Raw genomic sequence first — 27,692 nt, forward strand, 5'->3', positions numbered from 1 at the left:
AATCAACATCACCCCAACTTAGAGAGAGAGAGAGAGAGAGAGAGAGAGAGATTATTGGTGGATGTCATATCATGTTACATCATTTTTCTCTCCCATCCCAATCAAATTCTTGTTAAGTGGCTCCAGTGTAACATGGCTTTCGACGTACTAATAATTGCTCAAGGACTTTTCACGGTTATTGAAATCCTAGTAATGGGTCATTATCAATCATCATCATCATCCCTAAGAGGATCAAAGAAAAAGCAAAGCATCACATGGTTGAATACATTTACTGTCGCATTAGCAACTTCAACAATTACAATGGAAGGCCGCCAAATTCCCAGCCACCTTGATTTCTTATTTGATTTCAGGTTTATTGGAAGGCAGAGTTCATATTTCATATCATATACAACTTTTCTTCTCCATTAATTTTCATTCTCTTGGTGCTGGACTTGAGCATCCTACAGCTGTTAATTTTCATTACAAACAGCTTGAACTCATGCAATATAAATATTTAAGATAAAAAGACAACCGGCCACATGACCTAAAGGAAATTTCTTTGTATGTCTCCTGAAGAAAACCGGGAAGACAAACCCTGCATCATGTTTTCTGAATCTAATTTAACCTTCTGTCTACCAGCTGTTAGGTCATTTTCACGATCCCAAGGCTTCCATGGGTGCTTTCCCACCCACTCTTCTTTATCGGTTTGCGGCTTGATCTTTTTCCTGGAACGACTACTGGCCGACTCTTCTTGGTGCTTCTGAACCAGCGACTTTGAGCGTCTGGACTGATTATATTTGTCAACCAACTCTGCATCCGAACTTTTTCTTTTCTTCTCCTCTTCATTTGAAGCGAGTGCAGCAGCCTTATTATAAGCATCCAAGTAACTGAAAAGTAAGAAATTGTGTTATTCAATCCTTCCAACAGTAAGAAATGAAATGTCATGCAACAAACATGCTTTTTCAGATATATCATACTTCATTTTTGCTTGTTGGGCCCTGTCCATAGGAGTATCAGTCCAAACGCTGGTATCACCACGTCCTTCTTTAGTAGTCTTACTAAAAGATGTTGTCGAATGCATAGTCATACCTGGCTGAATAAAGAAAATGAAAACCATATAGTTTTTCAGAGGCCAAGCAATAGATCATAACAAACAAAGGACGTTTAACAATATTTGGTCTTTGGAGAAACTACCTTCCTTTCAGGTGGCAATGTTGTCATCCACTCATCCCTTCTCTGGGGTAGTTCGGTTACTTCTAGAAGCTCATCATCACCTGGCATCGATATACCTGCAACCATTACAATCTTCAACTAATATCATGACCGCAACAATTTACCATCACAGGGAGCATTAACCTATTTCACAGTAAGGAAAAACTTGATAGCGTCATAAAGGAGAGGAAAAACAAAGGTGTATGAGGGAACTCCCCTCACAGACCCAAGTCCAGGGTTGGTATGTCTACAACAGCGGATCATGGTGGAGTTTCTACCCTACTCTAAAGCATGGATGGACTATACATCAAACCTACATATCAATTGACTCATATTTTTTTCATTCAAAATATTCACATTCCACACCAGTCAAGCTTTGTTTTTTATTGCATGGTTGATTCATTGCACCCTGCAATTTCCCCCTCAAAGGATTCACAGTAATGTCCCATCAAGTGAACACTTCAAAAAAATATCGTCTTAGTACCATAGACCACTATTTATTATTGTTTTTAGTGAATGTGCACACCAGTTTGTAGTGAAGAAGCAATGGAAGCGCCCCCCCCCCCCCCCGGGGCGGCAGGGGCAGAGAGGAAGACCATGGAAGAACTAGAAATGGAAACCACCGACTTAATATCCCTAAGAAACAAATAGCTAACCTTGTAATCTTCGCCATTGTGCAGCTTCACGACGTGCTTTCAACTCTGCCTGCAGATGGAAATTAAAGAATATATCAAACCAGACTAACCTATTACTTGAGATCGTAACTGAAAAAGCTCTGCCAGAGAATAAAGTGGGTTACAAATGAGTAATTCAAAAACAGGTTTTGAAATGCTGAAGTTATGCCACAATCATACAACTGAAACAGAAAAGTAGAATAGACGAAATATGAAGTGAGTTATAATTTTCTTTAGAAAAAAGGAGACAGAATAATCATGTACATGGGAGAAAACAAACAGCTGGGCAGCTCAGTTAGAGCGTGTTGATGTTAAACACAAGGTCAAAGGTTCAACATTGCAAAGAAATGCAAATTGACCAAAAAGGAGAGAACAGATTTTCTGTAATGAAAAACAACCAAAAAAAAACTTTTGTTTAAGAGTGAAGACACCCGTGTGTGTTAGAAGCACATTAATACCTTGAATAACTCCTGCTCCTCCTTCAGTCTGATTTTATCATCAATCACTTTTCTCTACATGAAACAACAACATAAACACCAGATTACCAAAACCATGAAATTTTTTTACTAGAAGCAATACAAGGTAAAAATCGCAGCATGGGAACTTAACCATTAAAGAACAACATCAAACTTCTGATCATTAAATTTTCAAGCAAGTGGGGCCCGAATAAATTGAAATGGAAAAAATCCAAACAAAATGATGCAGATAATGATCCAAAAAAGGAAAAGGTTAGCTGGGGGTGGTCCACCAATTTAAGCTTTGACTCAGTGGTTCATCTAATTGTGCCATCTACAATGATGATGTGGCGATTCCAAGCATTGGATATCTTAGGAATGGTCTGTATAGACCATGTGCATAATTTCAGCCTCAAATTCAATCAATTACAAATACAAGTACGCTCATGCACCCTCCTGGTAGTCTCTGATTTTTCAATGCTTTGTTTTGCCACCTGGCAAACTCTGACTGAAACTTGACATGTAAGCAGGGGATCAGGGGATCCCCAAATTTCAGCACCATCTGACATGCCACTTGACAGAACTAGGTGAGCCACCCAACCAACCTGTGCCCAATTAGTAATACAAAAAAACTACATATTTTCTTAGAAAAAAAAAAAAAAAAAAAAAAACTGTTTCTACAAAATAAGATAGTATTTCTACCAGTTTCAGTAAAGAGTGTCTTAAGTTACACTGGATCAAATATCACTAAGCAGGCAATGTTTTACTCTCCCGAAATTGCCCACAAAACAGTAATTTATATTTTCAAGCTCAAGCAGGCACTCCAAAGTTATATAATATTATGAAAATTATTTGGAGAAAGAAAGAGACCTCAGAACAATAATCCAAATGGACTGAGAATGACCCACGCCCTTGCCCCCCTCCCCTCCCTTACCTGAGCTCCGGCCTCCATGGCTGCCCCTCTGCTGGGAGGCCTTCCCCTATTGCTACCTCTCCTTCTTTAAGCCCTGAACCTCCCCCCACCAACTCCGCCTTATCCCTTCATACCAATTCCCCCCCATAGCTAATGCTTGGAATTCTCATCACACTTTGACCGTCTCAGCTCCTGTGGATGGTCTGCCTCTTCACTTTGTGCCTCCCTATTCTCTGGGTGAATCCCTGTTAGCAAAGTGCCCGGCAGGCCTCCTTGACGATGAAGCCCCCAAATGGTCCGGCTCCCTTATTGGCCACTTCCTTGGCAATCGGCCTCCTTTTCACCTGGTTAAGCATTCTTTGATGAAGCAATGGAGGCATGCTGGCACGGTAGACACATTCTTGATGGATCACGGATCCTTTCTGTTCAAGTTTTCTAAGGAAAGCAATAAAATTCGCTGCTTGGAGGGAGGTCCATGGCTCGTGGGACGCAAACCTATTTTGCTCAGATCTTGGAACATACAACTTCTTTTGAATGCTCCACCATGCCCCTCTGGAGTTTGCCTTCCGGGTCTTCCTCTACATTTCTGGTGCAAAGATGGACTAAGCATCATCAGCTCTGTGATTGGCACCCCTATTTGTTCCGATGCTAGAACCAACAAGGACAGACTTGCATTTGCTCGAATCTGTGTTGAAGTGCCTGCTTCTGTTCCCCTCCCTTCTTCTCTCACCGTCTAGGATGGAGGTGCAGACTACTTCCAATAACCCATTCATTATGACTGGCGTCCCCCTCAATGCTTGTGTTGCAAGGTTTTTGGCCACGATACTGCGGCTTGTCTCCCCAAAGGTCCAGTGGCCTCTACCTTTGCTCTTGCCTCCCAGAGAGACCGTTCGCTCATGTCGGTTTTGGAAGATCGTCCATTTATTTCTCCTCCGGCAAGGGTAGACACCAGGCCAGGCAGCGCCGATCCCATCATTCTCCCATCGACCCATCTAGGTTGCGACCAGAGGTCTCTGAGGATGTTCTACCCATTGGACAAAATCACTTTTCGATTTTGCAGTCTGATGTGGAGTTGGAGCAGCAGCCTCCCCCTATCTGTCCTCTTGCCAAAGTTCACCCCGACGATTCCCAAGATGTCTCTTCTGGCGAATGCTCCCATACCTCATCATCCTCTGCCTCTTCGACCGCTGACGAGCTTTCCTCTTTTGCTGAAGACTCCTTTGATGGGGACTCCTCAGTGGCTGAGACCTCAGACGATGACAATCTCTCCTCTGATGATCGCTGCGACCTGCCCCTTGCTAACACTTCTTCTGGAAAGACCACTTTTGACCTAACAAAAAAACCTTTTGTCCCATCCACTTCGGTCCAATCCCCTACGGGTCCATCTTCTGAACCATTCGAACCTTCGACTGACCCTTCTGTTCCACCTTTGGATAACCAGGCCCTATTAACCCTCTCTAGCCCATCCTTTGGACGTTTCCCTTCTCGGCCCAATACCTTTTTCCACCTCATCTTCGACCCAGCCCATCACCGCCAACTTGGATCCTAACACCATGACCCGTCGGACCTCTCTTGACCCCCTCCTTCGCCCGCCTCAACCGATACCTCAACCAAGCTTGCCAAGAAGCTTGCCAGAAGCCCTGCCAAGGCTGTAAATCTGCCTCTTTGAAACCCACACCCTCTACTCCTGATGTCACCCCCTTGCATCGATCCTACCAGCAACGAAGTAAGTCTCAGACCCCCTGTGCTCCCTCTTGCACCATCCCTGTAGAGCTTGAGTTGTCTCCCTCTCCCAGTGCCTGATGACGCAGGCCTTGGTTTGGAATCTTCGAGGTCTGAACTCCCCCAATAAACAAGCTGTCATTTGCTTATCAAAGACCTTCATCCTGGATTTTGTTGCTTGCTGGAAACTCACATTAAAGAGCATTCCTTCGCTCGCATTGCCTCCTCCCTAGCCCCAAGCTGGTCTTTTCTTACCAAACATTCTCACCATCCAAATGGGAGAATCTGCATCCTCTGGGACCAAAAAAATCCAATCAATTTCCCTCATCTCTGCCTCTTCCCAGCTCCTTCACCTAACTATCTCCGACCCTGCTTGTAGCTTCTTTTTGTTCACTGTTGTCTATGCCTCCAACAATTTTGTTGTTAGAGAAGCCCTTTGGAATGACCTCCGCACTTTTGCTGGCCATGTTGGCTCTCGTCCTTAGAAATGTGGTGATTTCAATATTGTTCGACACTCTAATGAAAAACAAGGAGGCGGTCTCCAAAATTTGGCAAACATTGAGTCCTTCAATGATTGCATTGAGGACAGAGCAGTGGATGACCTCCGCTGGTTTGGTATCAAGTTCTCATGGAATAACAAGAGAACTGGCTCTTCTCGTATTGCTTGCAAGCTTGACAGGATCCTTTTCAATGAGGCCTAGCTTTCTACTTTCCCTTCATCCCATGCTTCTTTTGAGCCCCCTTTCATCTCTGACCACAGCCCCATCTACCTCTCAATTCATCCCTACACCTCCTTTGGTCCTAAACCATTTAAATTCTTTGCTATGTGGACCTCTCACCCCGACTTCCCCAAGATTGTTGAGGAAGCCTAGCTCAAACCTGTCCAAGCTTTTTCGACCCCCCTCATTGCCTTCTCCAGGAAGCTCAGAAATGTTAAAGAGGCCTTAAAGCTTTGGAATATTAACACTTTTGGGAACATCTCTTCTCTTGTTACTGATTGCAGGAACCACCAGTGGACCTCCATCCAGATCCGGCTTCAGACTGACCATCTGAATCCCTCTCTTGCTGAGGAAGGGAAATCTGAATCTGCAAATCTTTCAGCTCTTTTGGCCCAGGAAGAAAGTTTTCTTAGGCAAAAATCCAGAATCAATTGGTTAGAATTAGGAGACTTTAACTCCTCCTATTTCCACCGATCCTTGAAGGCCAGAAACAACTTCAACTCCATCACCATTCTATGGGTCCCAAGTTTCTAAAGTGAATGAGATCAAAGAGGTTGCTGTCAACCATTTCAAGCTTCTATTCAACCCGGCTGCTTCCCCAGCTTTGCCCCATTCCAAAGGGGCTCATAAACAAATTTGTCCCAGTCAATTCTGCTCCAACGCTCTGGGCCATCCCCTTTGATGATGAGATTACGGCTGCCATCCTCTCCCACAAAGCCAGCGAGGCTCCGGGTCTCGATGGATTCACTATGGGCTTCTTTACAGTTGTTTGAGACATCATTAAAGTGGATCTTATCCAAGCAGTCAGGAGTTCTTCTTCAACCCCAGCCAGATCAAGGCTATCAGTCATACCTTCCTTCGCCTTATCCCAAAGGAGGGTGCAGACACAATGCATGACTTGAGACCAATCTCTCTTTGCAATCTCCTTCACAAGTTTATTACAAAGATCCTTGCCAATTGGATCAAGATCCTCATTGACACCTTTGTTAGTGACAACCAATCTGCCTTCATTCCGGGAAGGTCCATTGAAGACAGTATTCTTCTCTATCATGAGATTGTTAGAGGATTTGACAAAAAATCTCACCCCCTTATCAGCTCTCATGAAAATTGACATATACAAGGCTTTTGACTCCTTAAGATGGGATTATATTGTTTCAGTTCTTAGCATGATGGGCTTCCCCCCTGTCTTCACCAACTGGATCTTTCACTGCATTGCCTTCCCCAAATTCTCAATGTTGGTTAATGGCAGCTCGGTAGGATACTTCTCCTCTTCTACTGGCATACGTCAGGGATGCCCTCTATCCCCTTATATATCTTGTCTTGCCATGGAGGCCCTCTCCCGCAATCTTCAAGGTGCTTCGGACCAAAGTACCATCTCCCCCATCTCCAAATACAAGACCATCAGGCTCACTCACCTTGCTTTTGCTGATAATCTTTTCTCGAGCTGAAGACTCCTCCCTTGACACTATTATGCAATGCTTGAGCCTCTTTGCTTTAATGTCCGGTCTTCGCATCAACCCTAGGAAGTATCTCATCTTCTTAACTGGGATTTCGGAAGCCTCCAAGCTCTCCCTCCTTCAGAAAACAGGTTTTGCTTTAGGCTCTATCCCGGTCAAGTATTTGGGTCTTCCGCTTATCTCCGCAAGGCTCTCTAGCCATCATTGCTCCCCCATGCTGGATATCATCAAAAAGCGTCTCCAATTATGGAAAGGAAAGCTTTTATCCTTTGCAGTCTGATTAGAGCTCCTCAGATCTATCCTTCAAGCATCCTATATCTACTAGTTTGGCATCTACGGTATGCCCAAGGCAATCATGGCCAAGCTGAAATGTTTATTTACTTCCTTCCTTCGAAAAGGATGTGAATCCTCTAGATTTCTCCACCCCCTTAGTTGGGCCGTTGTTTGCCTTCCCAAGAATGAAGGGGGTCTTGGCTTGAGACGCATCAAAGATGTCAACATGGCAAGCATCATCAAGCTTATTTGGAAGGTAGCTACCAAGAAGAAAAGCATTTGGGTGGACTGGGTGTATTCGTATCCTCTCAAGCGGGAAACCTTTTGGTCGGTCGCTCTCCTTCTGATGCCTCCTGGGTGTGGTGCAAGTTAATCTCTTTAAGATCTAAGTCTTCCAAATATTAACTTTGGCTAGACCCTTGGCACCCTAAAGGGCTCCTCTCTCAAATCCTCAGTGCTAGAAATATCTATAATTCTGGGCTCCCAAGACATTCTATGGTGGCTGATATCATCTCTGCTAGTTCATGGCTCCCCCCTGTCCCTGCCTCCAACCAATTAGCTGAAATCTGGTCCTCCCTTCCAAGCATCCCCCATCCGGGTCTAAGGAGATCTGATACTATTGTCTGGAACCATGCCTCAAATGATAAATTCACTGCAAAATCAGCTTGAGACTTCTGCAGAAATCATAGTCCTCTATCCCCTTGGCATAAGCTCATCTAGTTCAAGCACCACATCCCTCGTCAAAGCTTCACAGCCTGGCGAGTCTTTTTGAATTGCCTGCCCACGTAAGCCTTCCTCATTCAAAGAAGGATCCAAGTCTCTCCTTCATGCTACCTTTGTGGTTCCGGTCCGAAAAATAGGAATCACCTCTTTTTGGCTTGCCCTGTCTCCTCCTCCATCTGGAAGCTTGTTCTCTCCAAATGCTGGCCGGTTAATAGAAGAATTCTCCCCTTCCAAAGAGAGTGGGTTTGGGTGGATATGACCTTACAAGGGAAGACCATTTGTGACTATGTGGGAAAACTTGCCTTCTGTGCTACTTTAAATCAAATCTGGATGGAGGGAAATCATAGGAAATGGACCTCCAATTCTCGGCCACTTGGAAAGATTTGGAACTCCATCCTCTTTGACGTCAAAGCAAAGATCTCAAAAATCTCTTCCTCTTGTCCCCCCTCCCCCAAAAATTGCCACATTGTTGCTTCCTAGGAGCTCCCAAGCTTGGTACTCAGGAATCCTGTATCCCCTTGAGGGTTTTGCTTTCATTTTTTCCCCTCGCCCCTTTTTTAGGGGTTGCATATTTTTTTCGGTCTCTTTGGTAATGAATTATTTGTTCACCCCAAAAAAAAGCACTCCAAAGTTTCAAGAGCCTCAAGAGTAGATTTTTTTTTTTTTTTTTTGGTTGAATAATAATTCATTACCGATGAGGAAAGAACAACAGGGGCCCCAAAGGGAAAAGAATATACAAGAAACAAGGCCCACAAAGGAAAACAAAAACAAAACCATAAGGTAACTGTGAGGCGATTTCTGGGGGAGTAAACATATCTGAAGGGCGTTGTTGCCAGCTAACATTTGACATCAAAAGAGATGGAATCACAAATCTGTTGAAATTATCTAGAGTTGGAAGTCCATCTTCTGAGATTACACTCCAACCAAATGTGATGGACGGGAGTGGAAAAAACAAGCTTACTGACTTGTCACAAACCGAGGAGCCTCTAAAGGTCATGTCAACTCAGATCTACTGAAGAAGCAAAATTCTATGTCTAAATGGCCAACAACGAGCGTGGAGGCCAATCCAAATCATAAAGGATAATGGGCAGCTGAAAAAGAGGCGATCCACTTCTTCAATGGCATTCCAACAAAGGATGCAAAAAGGAAGGACTGAAATGTACCTCTGAATGAGAAACTACTACGTTGGAAGGCAGTAAGAGAGGGCACGTAAAGAAGAGAAGCTGTGGCAGGGGATGTGAACTCTAAACTATTCCTTGTTGTGCCAAGGAACAAGAGGGTCACAAGATATAAGAAGATCCCAAGCTGACTTGAAACTAAAAAGGCCCAAAGGAGAGGCTGTCCAAGAAACCAAATCACCCCTACCAACCGGTCTCTCAGATATGCCAAGGAGGGAAGACCAATTAGGACCCAATTGGATAAAGGAAGTGGGGGGGGGGGGCGCAGTCACCATCAACAATTATGTCAGGTCATGGCAAGCCTATTAGAACCCAAACTATAGATAACTCTCACCCCGGCCAAATGGAGGAAAGTACCAAGAGGATGCCAAGGATCAAGCCAAAGTCTTGTAGAAGAACCATCATCAATCTGAGATGAGATAAATCACAAAGAAAGGGTCCTGAGATTCAAGATCTTTCTCCAAACCCAAGAAGCATATGAGGCAATGGGGGTTGTCCAAATAGTCATATTACAGAAATGCCTAGAATAGAACCAATCAACCCAAATACTTCACTTTGGCTGCTAACTTCCAAATCCGCTTGAAAATACCCATCAAGCTGACAACTTGAATATGCCTTAGGCCCAAACCCCCCTCTTATTTGGGAAGGCAAACTGAAGACCAAGCAATGGGGTGGAAAAACCAGGAGCAATCGGATCCTTTCCAGAGGAAGGAGCACATGAGAGATTCAAGATTCAAAATAATTGCCTTAAGGAGACCGAAGACACCAGACCAATAAATATAGCATGTTTAAAGGACCGATTTGATCAACTCAAGACGACCAGCATAGGATAACAACTTCCAATTCTAAAGCTGAAGTCTCCCACGCGTAAGGTCGAGCATAGGTGTATAGCAATGGGCAGTCAATATAGAAGGAATCAAAGGCAGCTCAAGATATTTGACTAGAAGAGAACAAAGGGAGAATTCAGAAAAGACTTTGAGAATAAACTCAAACTGTCTCATACAAGATAACGAAAATTCAAGAGAAAAGGGGTCAGCCTCAGAGAAGCATAAGGTCATCAGCAAAAGCAAGACGAGAGAGCTTAAGGGCTTTCCAATTAGTAAGGGGGAAGGAAATGAGATTCTGATTAGTGGAAGTTCGAATGCCTTTGGAAAGGACTTCAAGGGCAAAGGTAATAATGTAAGGGGAAAGGGGACAACCTTGGTGGATGCCAGTGGAGGATGCAAAGAAACCAACAGGGCTCCCCATAGGAAAAACAAAGAAATAGGGGAAGAAGTACAATGGTAGACCCAATTGGTGAAGGCAGGGGGGAAGGACATCTCATTCAAAACATTGACAACAAAGTCCCACCTCAAGGAATCAAAGGCTTTATGGATGTCAATCTTCACAAGGGTAGCAGGGGAGTGGTTCTTTCATCGAAACCTCTCACAACCTCATGGCAAAGGAGGATATTGTAAGAGATGAAACACCAAAGATGAAAGTTGATTGGTTGTCACTAAAAAGGGAATCCACCACCAACTTGAGCTTTAGTAAGATTAATGTCATTGATTTGATTGGGGGGAGAAGCTCTGGAGGGCCTTGATGAGGTCCATTTTGATGATATCCCAACTAGAAGAGGTCCACTAGGGCCAGGGACTCTAGTGGCCTTACAAGAGAGGACAATGTAAGGATTTCTGACTTAGAAGGGATGGCTTGGAGGGAGGCAAAAAGGGGGGAGAATGGTTTTTTTGAGGAGGCCATCCGGAATAGGGGTACAGAGGAGGTAGTAGAAGGCCCAAAGAGGTTTCAGACTTGATTTCTTTCACTTTGGAGAGAGTGGAGCAATTAGAGGACACAAGAGACAATGAAATGGTGGATTACTTAAATCTCTAATATTTGGGGCTTATAGAATTTCCCATTACAATAGAAGAATAAAAAAAATACTAAAACCATGTCCATTACTCATTAGGCCGCTGGAAAAACCTGACTTGGCAGATAACGTCCCAGTCTGGTATCAATGTGCCAGTGGCTCTTGTGTGCCTCATTTCTGCTCGGATGAAGTAAGAAAGCAAGTTCATTCCCCCATAAAATCACTTCCAGGCTGGCATTCCATCAATCACTCTTGCCAGTGCCCTTCATGTGCCTCACTTATGCATGGATTACATATTCCTATTGGCCAGATGCGTTTTTCTTATATGATTTGAGGTGGTTTGATAAAAAGAGAAAATTTAATAAGGAAGAGAATGTGCAAGTATACTGTACATAATAGCAAAAAAAATTCTTTCGAAAACTTCCATAGAAATAGATAGGGGCCAAAGTATTTGGATGCTGATATATGACATGCAAGTACCAAAAAAACAGAATAAATGGGAAGTGCCATGCTTGAATGTTGAGTTCCAAAATACCTTATCTGGATCTTGTAAATCTTTAAATGCCCTGTTTAATTTGACGAATGATTGTTGGGCTTGTGGATGAGAGCATTTGTCCGGGTGAACCAATAAGGATAGCTTCCAATATCTGATAGAAAAAATACAAAAAGTATTTATGAAAACACACTATTAAAATATTATTTTCCAGGAAAATTATAGAATCCCATCTATTCAATAACAGCATGAAGAAAGTACTGCATTAAGTAATTATTGGAAAATTTCAACACCTACAAAAAACAACAACAACAACTACTACTACTCAGCCTTTACCCCATCTGCAACAGGGTAAAAGAGAAAAGAACAAATCTCAACAAGGAGGAAATTGACCCAAAAGGGGGGCTAACCAGGCCTGTGGTTGCTGAGATATTAAAAATCTCCAAGATTATGTCTTTTAGTGGACTGTTCAACCTGTAACTGGAATCGATTGCTGGAACCTGGTTCCTTTAGATTCCTGTGGTCTGAGTCCATGTTTTATAATCTGTTTCAGCCTCTTCTAATATCTGATTAGCCCCTCACCTCTGATCTAACTGTTCTACCTTGTTGTGGTTGTTCTTTCATTGAATCCTGCAGTACTGGGACTTGGTTGTCTTGTCAACCTAGTTCTACATTGCTTGGACTCCCAACTACAACTGCTGCTGCAATCTCCTCATACTCCCTCTGCTGTGCATGTGAGCGTGCTCAGGGTCTGGCTTGGCTGCTGGAGGCATATTGTGTCGTTGTGAACAGTGAAATGTGAACTTCCACTTTCTAAACATTTATCCGGTATTGACCCAGACCAGACCAAGAAACTGACCTACAAAACCATAACCACACCATGTTACTACGGTTTGGTTCAGTTCGGTTTTAAATGGTCGGTTCTGGTTACGGTAAACTGTTTCGGTTGCATTTTACACCCTTACCATAACCAAAAACCACCTCTATTCCACAAAAAGTGCTGTTTACATTGCTTCACGTAGACAATAACTAGAAAACTAACTCCCCACCCCAAACCCCCCCTCTTGTTCGAAAAATGAGTCTTAACTCCCCAAGTATAGCTCAGAATGGTAGGATATTGATCTCGTTTGAAAAGTATCTCAATAAGCTATCAAACAGCACCAAAACCATGTTAGAAGAATAGGTTTTCACCTTCCAAAATAGACCCAGAAAAAAGTAACGGAAATATATTATTACTAATAATCTCATATCACCAAAACAGATCTACTGGTCCCAAAAACATATCCAGGCCACTGAATTTTCATTAAGGGATGCTCCTGCATCATTTGTAGATGTGTTATAAAGACCCCAACAGCATCAGATTTAGAGCCAACAGTTAACTCTTTTCTTGTTCCAAACCGCCAACTGGTTTTCTCAAAGCAGGGTCTATAACTCAATCTCGAATACTGGTCCAGACATATAAGGACACAGATTGGTGAAAGTTACCATTTTGATCACAAAATTTCTGGATTCAATTGTGGTGAAACTATTTCTCCATAGCAAATGGGTACACTTTCAATCTAGGAGTGATGGTTAGGAGTAGGATAGAATTGATTAGGGCTGAGAAGGGTCATATGAATTAGAAGAGAATAGGGTCAACAAAAGAATTAAGCACCTATGGGACTGTAAACTGTAACCGTGAACAGTAACTTTGAAAATAATACTAACAATAAGGAGGAAAAAAGAAGAATAGCTGACCTGAATATCAGGAATTATCAGAACTATAAAGAAACCAGACAGAAAAACCCTTAAGTAGCCAATCTACATAACCAGAACTCGAATTAATTCATTCTATCTCTAACCTGTGAGTAGCCAAGTCGTATGTCCTCACTTAGAACTCTCAAGATATGATTCTTAGTATGACTAGAACTTTCCTATTCCTAAATCCTAATACAACAAAAAACACTACTTATTTGACATATAATAGACTAAAATCAGCATAAGTGGACTACTAAACTGACTAGGAATTTAAAGCTAACAACAACTTCAGAAATCCTAATGAAATTAGGATTAAACAACCTATTAGACTTTCAAACTCCTGATGCTACTAGGAAAAGGTTAAAAATCCGTACCCTCCTTGGACTATAGTTTTAGGCTTTGTAATTGAGCACATTATAACCAAAAGCATAAAAAATAAAATAAAGCACATACCCAACGACTACCAAAACAGGGACTAGTCTTAAGGTATGACTGCACTATTTTCTTCAGTTTTGAACATGAAATAAAGGTATACCAATCTACAGAAACTCAACACATTGCCACATGTATCTCTGAAATTAGAAATAAATCCAGCAATGAAGTATAACAATGATGTTCTATAAACTCCAACTAATGTCAAGGTTCCCGATATTACAAAGTATTGCCTTGTGAACCATTTCACCATTCCTTATTCTATTTAGCTTGTTTGGATTCTGGAAGGACAAAATGTGACACTTAACTTACTCTTTAAGTAAAAATTAAAGTTCATAATAAAATTCATCAAGCCATGGCTTACTGACTGCTCATACTAAAACAACATTATAGTTTATAGAAATACTAATTCCAACAACTCACTCATACAGACTTAAAGGTAAAGATAACCAAGTCTACTCTGCTTTGTTCCACATCTAGGCAACAAATTCGTTGGAGATAAGAACATTCTCTCCATCCACGAAAACTGGCCTTTTTTTGTTATTCCACTGTCCCATATTGTTTTTCAATTGTAAAATTTAAGATATGATGTTTATGTCACTTTCCCACACAATACCCCTTGCTATATTTTATATTAATTTTGTGTTTCCTCTTCTTAAAGCATTGAAATTCAACATTCAAAATACATTGAATTTGTGTTTTTCACAGAAGCCAGTCTTAGTGAGATAGAGGGAGTGAACAAGTTAAAGCGAGAAAAGGTCGCATTGCAAAGATTAACTCATACTCAATTACCTTTTCTTCATGTTATCAGTCGACATATTCATGTTCACTCCAAGCACATCGTATGGAGAATCAACCTCAGCTGCCATTATTCTTGTCACCTGTTCAAAGTAAGAAAACCAAGTAGGATAAGAAGAATATTTATGCAAGCACCATTAAATTGAATTTCCTATTACTACTAGAGGACAAATCTTATAGAAGAAGATTTTTTCTTTTTGTTGGGGGGCGTGGAGGGTTTACTCAATTTAAAAGTTAGATGAAGATATAGATTACACCTAAACCCATCCTAACCCTTTCCCCCAATGTAGAATAAGACCATAAAACTAATTAAGAACATCAATGGAATAACATTTAACCACCAACCTGCTTTCCAGAAACAAATTAGACAGAAAACCAAAGTATGACTCAAAGTGAACTTTTCATCGCAATTAGAGACCAAATAGACAAAAGAATTAATCAAGTTCTTTAGGGCGCAAGGAGTACTTGAGGCACAAAGGCCTCTTGGCATCTAAGGTGCGAGGCACAAGGCAACATTCTCAACTGAGGGACAAGACAACACTACTTTTCAGATAAACTTGTATAGAAACACTCTATACCATATACAACAACAACATCCAAAACCTAATCCCAACTTAATGGGGATGACTACATGGAGATTCCAAGCACGAACAAGCGCAAGGATCCATGCAAAAAGATTGACGGGTTATAGCTAATTACCTCCGTTTCCCAAAAAAGGCTGTTTTCCGACTTGAACCCAGGACCAATAGATTGCAATGGAGAAACATTTAACGTTGCACTGAGGACGGCCCTCTATGTTCTGCGTAAATATTAAATAAATTCATGGATTATTTGATATCTATATCATATATATTTTCCTGTGTTCAAGTCAGAAAACAGCCTTTTCTGGGAAACAGAGGTAAGGCTGCATGCATTATGACACTCCCTAGACCCCGCGGTGGCGGGAGCCTTGTGCACTGGTTTACACCCTTTACTGGCGCAAAAATATGGCCTAAGAACAAATAAATTTGCTAAAAGTCTACAGAACATAAATATCTCACATTCTTATTGATTTAAGAACTAAGCAGGGAAAGGACCATTGTTTAAACAGATCATGGCAATTGAGTCATATTAATAAATACGCTAAATACTTGAACTCTTGGAAGTAATACATAGTACACATGAATGACAAAGAAAGAAGAAAATAACTTAAAAACTAATAAAATATGGCAATAACATCAAAAAATTTATTCAAAATTGTGAGTACAAGGAATAAACGTTAACCAATACAATGATAAAAAATCCTAGTTCCATAAACTAACAAATTTGCAGAAATCAAAGCAAACTTTCTTTACTCAACTACGTCCCTAAAGCTGGTTGAACAAAAAAGTGGATATGTTTTGGTCAAGTAGAACAACCAAATCAATAAAGGTGCACCAAGACACGAAGCATGGAAAATGACTAGGGGAAAAAAAATGCACAAAGTAGTGTGCCTCAATGGATAGTACAAGGCACAAGGGGTAATAACACTGTGCAACTCTAAGGAAACTACTAATAGCATGATGGCACAATGAATATTAATATAATCTCTAGAAACACCCAGTTGAACCACCAAGTTGCAAAATACATATAAAACATTACATATGAAAACTAATGCCAAATATTGTGACTCCAGTGTCACATGGAAGGACCCAGATTTTTTTGGATCACTTCATCCTTATTGATTGTGGCTGGCCCTGGATAAAGCTTAGCTCAATCTGCCTAAGATAAAGGCTGAATAAGAAAAGCTCGAGTCTTTGTCAACCCATTCCCCCTGCCCCCCAACAATCAAATCTTCCATCCCCAAGATGGGTGAAAAAAGAAAAAAAGGCAAGAAACTTTGCTTATGTTCTTATTTTCAGTCAACATTCTAATATGCAATTATTCAGTAAGATAATACACGCATGGGGCAGTGTCAAACTAGCTAAACAATTCCAAAATCTAATGCAATTTCACTTCATAGAACAAAATGAATCCATTGATATGAATTATTTAAATCAAACTACAAAAAAGTGCCTCAAAGAAACAGTTGATTGGATTGCATTTCAATTTTATGAATCAAAAATAGGTTGTAGTCAGAAAAAACTCACATAAACTTCAAATTCAATAAGTTGTGCAGAAATTATATATAAATCTATGAGCCCAACCCCAATTAGTTTTCTTGATCAATCTTGCAGGCCTGAAAACTCAAGTGCCTGCTGATAAAATGATTCAAGAACAAAAAAATGGAGAAGTAACTTACAGTTGTAGTTGAATGTTCCCTCAACACAATTAACAAGAGAACCAACAAAAAGGACAAAGCGTGGATTCAATGGGGATATGGGTGTTTTGACAGCAGGTAAGACTGTTAGGGAACTCAACGTGGAGTCACCCAAGATCTTAGCTGCCAGGTCACTCTAGTCAATCAGATCTAAATAGGACTCAAATGCAAGGCAAAAATAAAAACCTAGTAATGAAAATAAATGAAGGGAATGTTTCGCAAAAAGTGTCACGCAACTAAGACAATTAATGGGGACATCTGAATTTTACTTAATGAAATGGATGACTAATAATTTTCTCCAAAAATGATCAGTTAACCAAGGTCTCAAAGTGTGCATCCAAAAGGCCTAACAAGCAGGGTACAGGTGGGAGGGGGAAATGGAAGTAGTATTCTCTTCCCTTGTAAGATCAGAGTTCTTTAAATAAAGAATTCATAAATATCCAAAGCTAATATCTCAACAATAAGAGGTTCAATTTGATGTACACTATAAATGTAGAAATTAGTACGCAATAGTTCTGTGGTAAGCGTTATACCAATAATAATGCAATAAAGATTCAGTTACAAAAATTTTTTACTGGAAAACACAAGAAAATATCAGGTTGAACAATTTGATCAACAATGTATAACAGATAGATTGTCGAACCTCTTCAAAGCGTTCAGCCTCATTTGCTGATGCAGCTTCAGCAGCCACAGCAGGAGGTGGAGGGCCTATGAACAAACTAGTGTCATCCTCCAACTCAGCATCCCTGGATATTGCAAATATTAGTGAAAACAAACTCAAAGAAATCTTTTTACATGCAAAAAGAAGGGTAAGTTATAAGCTTAAATATTCATCATTGTTAACTCAAAACTGCATATGATAGATTTATGAACCCCAAGGGCAATTCTAAGACCTCCACAAAGTAGAAAACCTAATGAAGAACTGGTCTTATCGGTGAGTACCTAAGCACAGCCTCAGCTTCTGTTAATTTGGCTGCTGCAGCTAGTAACTCAGAAGATGGCATTTCAGGTCCAATCACGCTGCACAAGCCACCAATCATGCATCATTAGCATAAACCATAGTTTCTACAAGATAAAGAAAAGGATTCCACACATTTTTATCCATAACCAAGCGGTCCAAGCCATCAATTATGCATCATAAGCATAAACCATAGAAAGAAATGTTTTATGATTTTCAAGATCAAGCTTGGAGGGGTAAACAAAAGAGAAGGGATCACATGATGCCAAGGCTAGTTTACACATTCAATTCTCCCTGCTTTCTCACTCAACCCCCCCCCCCCAAAAAAAAAAAAACCTTTGGGATTAATCCGTTAGAGCGTCCTTCAAGGAGAAAACCTAGTTGTAGTGATATAGTCTTCTTCCTCTTGATGCCGTATGAAGGAGAGATGAAGTGGCCGTCCTCAGCCAATGACTCAGTCTTCTCCGGCAAAAGCTTCTGCTATTCATCTAGTGTTCTCTTTCCAAAAAATAAGGGGTGTACCCATGGTTTTAAGTATCGGTACGTATCGGCCCTTACCGATACGATACATGAAATTTTTAAAATCCTTTTATATCGATATGTATCCTACGATACATACCGATACACACCGATATGATACGATACGAATCAATACGTACCTATATTATGGAAAATATAAAATCGAGGTGAAATGTACATTTCGGTATGTATCAGTATGTATCGAACAATACATATTGAAACGGTACGATACATACCGATACAGTGCGCTACGGCCATATAATGGCTAAGATGGGTCATTTTTTAAAAAAACACAACTTTTTGAGGGGTTTTTGTTCCAAAGTTGCTGCCAGCCATATTTCTCTCTAACTAAAGTGGAAATCAAAGTTAGGAACAAGGATTTTACATTTATGGGACAACTACAAACCTTGAATTTTTAATGCCATACCCTCAATTTAATGTTTATGCATAATATATGTTATCAGTAGCTTTTTTTAACAATTTTTTTATGCAAAAATGTATAAAAAAGTGTTTCTTATCCATTTATGCGCGCATATCTTTAACGAATCTCCGACACAATACGATACGATACCCTCCGATACGTATCTTAATTTTGGCCATAATTGTCACGACACCAAGGCTGTGGAGGGTTTTCTAAGCGCTTAAGCGAGAAGGGGCCCGCCTTACGGCAAACAAGGCGACCAAGTGTTATTTTTTATTTTCCCTATTTTCTAACATTATATAGTAAGTTATATATACATTGTATCATAAAAAAATCAAGTTTAAGCCACATCAAGTCATTAAAAATCAACATTTAGCCACATCAAATCATAAAAAATTAACATTAAGTCATATTAAGTAATAAAAAATCAACATTTAGAGAAATGCTCTTGTTCTATAATAAGTTTGACTGGTCAAATGATTTTATTTTCACATGAGACTTTTTGTATTAGTTATAATATAAAACCAGCTATCTAACAAGTCTAACATTACTTAAATCGGAGTTGCAATGACAAAGTTATGCTCCAGTCAAACTTATTTTTAAGTGCGCGAATACTGTTAAAATCGCCTGAATGAAAATAATTTATGGATATCAAAATAAAAGATTATTTTACCAAACTTTTGGCCTTTAAAAATGTTTTAACATGATAGAATTTATAAAATTTTCATAATTGAGAAAAAATCCCAGCATTTAAAAGTTGAAAATCACCCCTATAACCAAAGTCCAATTTTTGTTCTGGGACCGGGGGGTTGACTTTTTATCCTTTTGGAATTTAATCTTTAAACTATTTTTATTGGATTCAAATACGGGGTATTTTCTTATTTATGAATAATATATTAATAATAAATATAAAAAAATTTACTTAAATGATATTTGGCATATATAAGTGTCAAAACACAAGGCGACATACAGTGCAACAAGGCGACTATCGCCTAGGCCCCAGGCAAACCACCCGGATGCCTAGTTGTCGCCTAGGCCCCAGGAAAACCACCTGGACGCCTAGTTGTCGCCTAGAAGACGCCTTGACAAGTATGATTTTGGCCGACAGACACAGCGACCGATACTGATACTTTAATCCTTGGGTGTACCCAATGCACGAGGCTCCCTCCTGATGCAGTTGGGCGAAGGACATTTAGTTACCTTTTTAGTTTGATTTATTTCTTTCTTCTTCTTTTTTTTTAAGTAACTTGGGAATCAAGCTTTATTTGATTTAGATTCCATATTTGTTTCAGTTTTAGAATAGGAAAGTAGTTATTTCTAAGTCTTTATGTGGAGTTTTGTACCTAATGATGGGACTAGATTTTGGGAATGGAAAATTGATTGAATAACTTAGTTTGGAACCATGGCTGGCTTGTGTAACTCTCTCCTTCTCTTCTCTTTTCAATTCCTTTGATCTTCTTTTTTTTCCCCTCTTGTTATTCATTCTTTCTTCCCTTCTGCTGTCAATACCCTGTTCTGGGCCGAAATATCAGGTTTAAGAAAGCTTGGCTGAAGGTTTACTTCCAATTGGTTGAACAGAGATTGTGGGCGAAGGTTGCTACCTCCCAGGCGATCCTAACCCTAGAACAGCTCATCCAAAACTTGCTTCTGCTGGTGAGAAAACAAACCAGACTCAGATCTGAGTTTTGCCACCGCCAAACCTAGTTGCAGGCTCAAAACACTTCAGATCTGGGATGTCGAGACCTTGTGGTGCTGGATTCATAGAAGACGTGCTGCTGTGACCCATCGTTTGAAGTTCCCGGCCAAACTGAGTCGTGGTGAAGAAGCTCTGTCGCACTGGAACTCTCCCCATTCGTCTGCCCTGTTTTGGTCCCAAGGAAGAAGACAATACTTCCATCATGAGTTATTTTTCTTATCCTAGCTTCTCTTTTCCCATTTATACCCCCTTTTATACCTTTTATTCCCTCATGTGCCATACTCCTAATTTGCTTCCTAGTTTACCCCTACCAATAAATACTAATCACCTTTGTGTCCTTCTCATAGTTAACCATCTAGAACCTTACACATTCTGTGTATTTACAAGTCTGCCACTCCTTATAGAAACTTCACGTTATTTACAGAACTGCCTTTATTCTTGATATTTGTTATTTCACTTTTGAGGCGCCCATCAGCCTTCACGAGAGGTTCGTACTCTTATTATTTATTTTCCTTTTTTCCCTGTTTTAAACACATTCCCTACTGTTTCCTTTACCCAATTGGAACCCACTATTTGGATAAGCTTATCTAAGTAAACTAAAAACAAAATAAAATAATACCTCACGTTTACATCTAACCATTGAGCCCCATAAAAAAATTAAAACTAATCTACTTCTAGTTAAAAAATTATCCTATAATTTGGGCCCATGGTATTACAATGCTCCCAGTTAACATATCCGTATCCTAGACATTGAAAATTCTTTATTAGATAGTCCTAGTTCAAGTAGGATATGAACATGAGTCTTTCTGTGGAGTGTACATATAATGTTCAACAGCTTGTGATCAACCCATCCATAGAAATAAACAAAAATGAAATTAAGTTATTACCTTCTTCTAGGAACAGGAGATTCATCCTTCACAGTCGAATGAGAAGCAATTACGGAACCAACAACTTCCATTGTAGGACGCTGAGTTGTTGGCAAAAAGAAAAGCCCCGAACCGTTTTCTTGTAGATTTAACGAAGAAAATAACTTCTTCAGAAGCTTCACCAAAGATCTGTCTGACATACAACTTGTATCAACAGCCTGCCCATCATCAATCACTTGAAGAAGCTGCAGCAACAAGAGACAATTGTTTCAGAAAAGTATGGTTAAAACCTATGGGCTATTGAACAGATAATGAGGACCCCATGAGGATCCAAAGATGGAACAGAATCAATCAAGGAAAGGGAACAAGCAAGGCATCTACCTGTGTCATGATACAGCAACCCTAAAACCCAAACATATACACATTACTAAAATTATATTAAAGTTCCCTTCTTCTTCCAAATCATCTAGGTGCGACTGTAATTATTTTTCTGCTTCATGCAATAATATAATTACTTGTTTATGCAGGCAAAGACTTCAATAAGAACTAGTATACATAAACAGAGAATATTTGGCAAAAATGGTGATACAATAGTGCCATAATCAAATAAGAATAAGTCTTGAACCAACCATTTTTATACAAAAGCAGATCCAGGTTTAGAACAGAAGGCAAGTGCTTCTTTAATTAAAAAATTAAAGAATTTAAACAAGACGATTGTTAGTCACATCCAATCATAATGTTATTTCAAAAGTTTTACCCAAGATTGTTAAATAGTTGTTGGGTCAGTATCAGCAGGTAGCCAAGAGTTAACTAGTCATCTACTTGAATTGCGTGGACTAGTTACCAACTCTACCAATCATTCCTCAGTAAGCCATTAGGCATAAGCAAACCAAATATGCTACCTACCTTTATTATCTAAAAATTTACTATGGGTTAGCATGAAACAGATCATTTATTTTAAGCTTTGGCATCACAAAGGTCCTGGGAATACAAAATGTCTCTTTAGTTGTCTTTTCACATCAAACTGTCAGCCTTCACTCACCCCCAAGATACAAATTGACCTTAGTAAATGCAAAACACAGCAGCTCCAGGTGGACCAAAAGCAATTCACTAGCTGATGCAAACCAACTATTCCAACCCCACATTATTAAAAAAATAAGGCTTTGTGGAGTCGGGTATGCAAGTTAACAAATTCTCTAGAGAGAGAGAGAGAGAGAGAGAGAGAGAGTTTTATACGGACATGCTTAAAAATTACCCTTTCTGTTTTATCAATGTTATCAGGAAAAAAAAAAAAAAGTTCTTTTGATAGATTCACCAATCCAAAACTAACATTTTGAAATAATACTATAAGTAAGGTAATGTAAGCCAAAAGCCTCTATTAATCAATGGCAGAACAAACAAGAGAAAGTGAGATCAACTCAAATGCCCAGTGAAGAAAAATTGAAAAATGGGTACCTGTTTCAGTTCATCACCAGCATAAGGGAACTCCTTCAGAATGGACCGAAGAACGGTTTCTGGGTCCTCCCTAGGAACTTCAGGCTCTGATGCTTCGCCACCAGACAGTCTGGAATCATCATCATCATCACTATCAACTTCAGCCCTCCTTTTTGATCTTCGTTTCTCTTCTCTCCTTCGCTCCCTCTTCTTCTCCCTTCTTTCCCTTCTTCTTCGAAGATGTCTCTCAACTCTTTCACGTTTCTTCTCTTTATCCCTTTTGCTTGTTCTGCTTCCCTTATGGCGACGACTACTCGATCTTTTACTGCGAGGACTGCTTTCGCTGTCGGAAGAGATTGAAGGTGAGGATGAATCTTCTGCTGCTTCCTCCAAACGCTTCTTATGGCTTTTCGAATCTGCTCCCATCTTACAAAACCTAAACCAATGTATGTTTTACTTAACAAAGTGATTGCACGGGGTGGAGGGTAAGAGGAAGAACACAAGATGGGGTGAGCAGGGAAGAGGAGGGTGAGGGGAGAGGTTGCAGGGGGTGGTGCGGGATGGAGATACGAAAATTACGCTGCGCGTGTGTCTGATCGTGCAAATCAGAAATCAGTCACTTCGGCGTTTTTCCAGAAAGCATCAAGAACCAAATTCCATCTTGGAAGTAAGTACTCGGCTTCCAATTTCAACGAACTGTTCAAATCTCTCCTTTCACAATCCACAGCCAAAAATATCCCTGAAGATAACAGCAAAATCCCAAATCCCCCAACAATAAGACGGATTTGCTATAGGAAGTCGGCGTCTCTGATCAAACAGAACCGAAAGAGTGAATAGGATCCTCTCTCCTTGGAAGTCGGCGTCACTGCTCAAACAGAACCCAGTTTTTATTATGATTTGACCCTTCCACGATACATGTGTATGAGGATCGAAAAAGTTTCAATCGAGGATCAAAGTCAGAAAGATCCAATCCGGTCCGTTTGATAACGTTTATGCAAAAAATGATAGAAAGATCAATTTTAGTTTTTAAAAATAGAAACAAAATTGAAGATATTTGATAAGTCATGTTTTTAAAAGTTGATGGTAACCAGTGAAAGAATTGTCACAAATCATTTTTAGAAATGGCGAAACAAGTTGAGTCGTTTCTTGAATCATAAATAAGTAAAAATTTCTATTTCTATTTCTAAAGATAAGTGAAACGAAACAATTTTATCAAACGCTTTTTGCTCCATTTCTACTGTTTCTGGAAACAGAAACGACAGAAACTTGTTTCTTGAAACGTTATCAAACGGTATTTTTGTTAACTGATAACAATTTCCGCACTTTGTTTGGTAGTCAAGGGAGAGTAAAAAAAAAAAAGATTTTTTCTTTGCACTTGCTATTTCTTCATTGAACATAAAAGATTCCTCTTTCTAAATTCAAAATTCTTTTTAGGAATTGTGAAATTTTTTTTTGTTTTTCCAAAATTTTTCTTATCAAAAACAAAAGAAAACATAAAAAATTATGAAAACATAATAAGACAAAAATGAATGATTATACAATGATTTCCTATATGTCTATCTCTCTCCTAAAATTCAAAATTTTTTGAATTTTTTTCTTTTCTTTTCTTTTATCCTCCCCTTTTGGTAACCAAACATACATAGTCTTTTTATTTTCTCACCATTTCTCTTTTTCCTTTTCTTCTCTAGGTTCTTTTTTCTTTTCTTTTCTTCCCTTGGCTACCAAACATAGCCTCAATTCCTTATTCCAGGTGGAATTGAAAAGTAGTGTTATAGTTTTAAACATCCAGCCCATTAGGGCCAGTCACCTAGCAATAAATCGGGAAGAAAGACCATAATCCCCTCATAAGCCCATCCAATCAGATCATGCCACATGACATTAGCACAAAATTCTTACTTCCACTTCCCTCTATTGGTATATATAAGGAAGCAGGTAGACACTGGACTCTCTCTCTCTCTCTCTCTCTTTCTCTCACAGAGGCTGTGTTTGGTAGTCATTTAGTTCTAGAAACGACGTTTTGTGTCAAAAATAAAATTTTCAATTTTTATATCAAAATGTCATTTCAAAACCAAAACAAAAAATGATGTTTGGTGAACTTGTTTTAGGATCGATTACCCCTTTTCTTTTTTTTAGAATGAAACCGAAATGAAAGTCGTAGTCGTTGTTCCAGGTACACTTCTGACTTGGTATCAACTACAATTGGTCTACATCATTAACACATCAATAAAGTCGAAATATAATTGGATCAATAACTTATAACAATGAATTTGAATCGGATGGTCATTTCAATGCCCCATGCGAGAGGGCGTGGAGGACACATTCTTTTTCCTTCATTAAAAAAATAAAAATCCTCAACAACACTGAACTATTAAAATACAAAAAAATATTTGTAATACAATGTGAATCATACAATTAAAATTCTCTCCAGAGTCACAATGAGTCAAGTTAATCAACAATTGGATAGGCAACTTGGATGGAAGTACACAAGTGCATTATGGCCAGTGTGTCGCCACATTCTAATCTACATTTTAACATCTCACTATGCATATTTGAGGAAGACTGATCATCCAGAAAAACCATATAAGAAAATGGGAAAAAGATTCTCAGAGCCACCTGGGGCAGGGTATGTTAGTACATATGTGTCTTATCCCTCCCCTCCTCACATGAAATGACCTCGTAGTCCTCCAATGTACAATGCCATTTTTTTTGCACTTCATTGATGTGCTCTGCTATTCTACTTGCTCAGAGAACCCTTTCCCTAAAATGGAAAAAAAGAAATGGCTAGTGCTTCAAATCATGATCAGCTGATTTGCTAGATATTACATTAATAATGTAGAAAAGGCCAGTGCTTCAAATAAGAGGAGAATCCTCCATTCCCCCCCAGTCCAAATCCAACAACTTTTAACATCCATACAAGGAAATGGGGTTAAAATTTTGAACTCCGATCTCATGAAGCACATAATGACTAGATGATTACAATTTTCCAGCAGTGGATCAAATTTGGACTGTTGGTTCGGATTCCTTTTATCTTTTTGCTCCAAAAACAGGAAGCTGCTCCATCATACAATTTCTTAATAACTGTATTCTACAGTTTAAGGATCTGTACAAAGTAAATAAAAAAGAATGATGATACTCAGGAAGCTTAGACAAGATCGCCATTTCAGCTCTCAATTCATAGCGAAGGCTCTGGGGATTAGATGATATCATACTGTTATTTGCTTCTTACCTTGAAGGTAGAACCTTTAGTTCTTTGTGCACACTGAACGATATCATACTTTCAAAATCAAATTCCAAAGTTTTCTGGTGAGCTCAAATCTTCAAAACTGCAGGCATAAATGCCTTCACACTTTCCGGGACAGATAGAACCTTTAGTTCTTTGGCTTCTTTGATGCACCTCCACCAGGTTCAGCCTTTCGTTTGATCCCCAAGAAATGCTCAACCTGAAATCAGCGAATATTAGATACTGTATCTGACAGAGCCGAAATCATGATAATAAAATCATGTGCTTTTATGCATGACAAAGGAGATTGCTGAAATTTCACTTGGGTTCAACCAGTTTCTGATATTAAAAAAATTAAGGCAGTTAAGATACAAATAGCAACAAAGGAATCGAGAATATTAAATGATTGGTTCCAGGTACCCACATGCCCAACCCATCTATTCATTAGATCTCCATATAGTAGTTTTTAGCATGGAAATCAGGAATGTTCCAAATACACAGCCTTTCTGTTATTAACCAGGGGCTCCATTAACAACAAACCAGGACAATTCTAAATATGCCAAAGAAACACAATTCTGAGGATTGAACCAAGTACAACTATAGTTAAGTACATTGAAGGCTCGACCTCCATGTCTACATAGTAAAAATACAGGAATTATTTACCAAAAAAAAAAAAAACAAAATACAGGAGCTCTAAATTGTCAATAGATATAACTAAACCAATTTTTTCGATAAGTATTACTCGTTTCCATTATCCTCACTTCCTACTGGACATTTCTGAATTGATCTTCATCTCTCTCCACATAATTTATTTCACTCCAGCCAAGGAATATGCCTAGAAGATCCTTTGTCAACTCACACTTTACTAGAATGGAAGCACTTTTGACTAATCGAAAATAATGAAACCTCTACCTGTCTGGACGGAACAAATGCATTCCAATTCCCATCACCCGAAATATCCATCCAGTCATTGCAAATGAATGCTTATTTTCATAGTTCAAACTTTAATGGAAATCAAGGAATTACTTTGCCATTATATATATTTGTTTTTCAGACCAATCAACAAATGTCCACAAATCAGCAACAACACCAGCAGCAATACTCATCTATTTGGAAGAAACAATTCCATGGACTTTTTAATCAAATTAGTTTTTTTCTTTTAATAATGTATTTTAAAAACGGAAAAAATTTCCTGGAACTGACATGTTTAACTGTGAATAAGATCGCTAATATCACTGCGTTGGAAAATAAAATATCAGACCTGAAGCAGGTTGATGTCTATTACCATATCAACCAAATTCTATCCACCATCCCTCAACTTTGGTTTCTTGTTTATAACTGTTTTGCCATAACATCCAAAATAGATGCTTTTGAGTATAGGCTTTGGTGCAGTCAACCCTCTCAAGAAGAAAATGCATCCAAAACACTGCCCAAGTCAATAAGGGCCCAGGAATCATAAAAGACCACTAAGGGTCCATCTGGTTGCCAGAGATTTGAAAAAGAGTAAAAGTGGACAGTTTTTGATGGATCTCATTTTGATTTGTCTGGATGGCCAAGAAAAATAATTAAATAAATAAATTTACATCATAAAGTTTTCCTCAAAAACAATATTGTAGAAAATCTTAACATCTGATGCAGAATCTTATATTGACTTGTTCCAGTTCAACTAAACTTTGGGCGAAGATC

At 39.4% G+C, this 27,692-nt stretch overlaps 2 protein-coding genes across 2 annotated transcripts in view; both read right to left on the minus strand.

Annotated features, from left to right (window-relative positions):
• Positions 1 to 236: 236 nt before the first annotated feature.
• On the minus strand, positions 237 to 23,684 carry LOC122068616. Its single transcript, XM_042632491.1, has 12 exons — positions 23,366 to 23,684; positions 22,808 to 23,222; positions 21,374 to 21,597; positions 17,835 to 17,912; positions 17,536 to 17,638; positions 14,609 to 14,697; positions 11,690 to 11,801; positions 2,324 to 2,377; positions 1,848 to 1,896; positions 1,174 to 1,268; positions 957 to 1,072; positions 237 to 866 (listed from the first exon to the last, which is right to left on the minus strand). The coding sequence occupies exons 2-12, from the start codon at positions 23,210 to 23,212 to the stop codon at positions 524 to 526; spliced, it is 1,668 nt and encodes a 555-aa protein (XP_042488425.1). The 5' UTR covers positions 23,213 to 23,222; positions 23,366 to 23,684; the 3' UTR covers positions 237 to 523.
• Positions 23,685 to 25,583: 1,899 nt separating this feature from the next.
• The window catches only part of LOC122062955 (SART-1 family protein DOT2), a 50,613-nt gene continuing 48,504 nt past the window's right edge, over positions 25,584 to 27,692 (minus strand). The window contains exon 13 of the mRNA XM_042626622.1: positions 25,584 to 26,226. Within this exon, the coding sequence (XP_042482556.1) occupies positions 26,155 to 26,226 (72 nt within the window). The 3' untranslated portion in view covers positions 25,584 to 26,154. The remainder of the gene's footprint in view (positions 26,227 to 27,692) is intronic.

This window comes from Macadamia integrifolia, chromosome 2, assembly GCF_013358625.1.
Source record: "Macadamia integrifolia cultivar HAES 741 chromosome 2, SCU_Mint_v3, whole genome shotgun sequence".
NCBI lineage: Eukaryota > Viridiplantae > Streptophyta > Magnoliopsida > Proteales > Proteaceae > Macadamia > Macadamia integrifolia.

Bases quoted from the DNA above. Each gene is read 5' to 3' on its own strand.
- LOC122068616 (XM_042632491.1), bottom strand. From the start codon at position 23,212: ATGGGAGCAGATTCGAAAAGCCATAAGAAGCGTTTGGAGGAAGCAGCA. The intron at 1,269-1,847 runs GTTAGCTATTTG...TAATGGTTGCAG, and splicing joins ACAATGGCGAAGATTACAAG to GTATATCGATGCCAGGTGAT. The intron at 867-956 runs GTATGATATATC...CTTACTTTTCAG, and splicing joins GCCCAACAAGCAAAAATGAA to TTACTTGGATGCTTATAATA.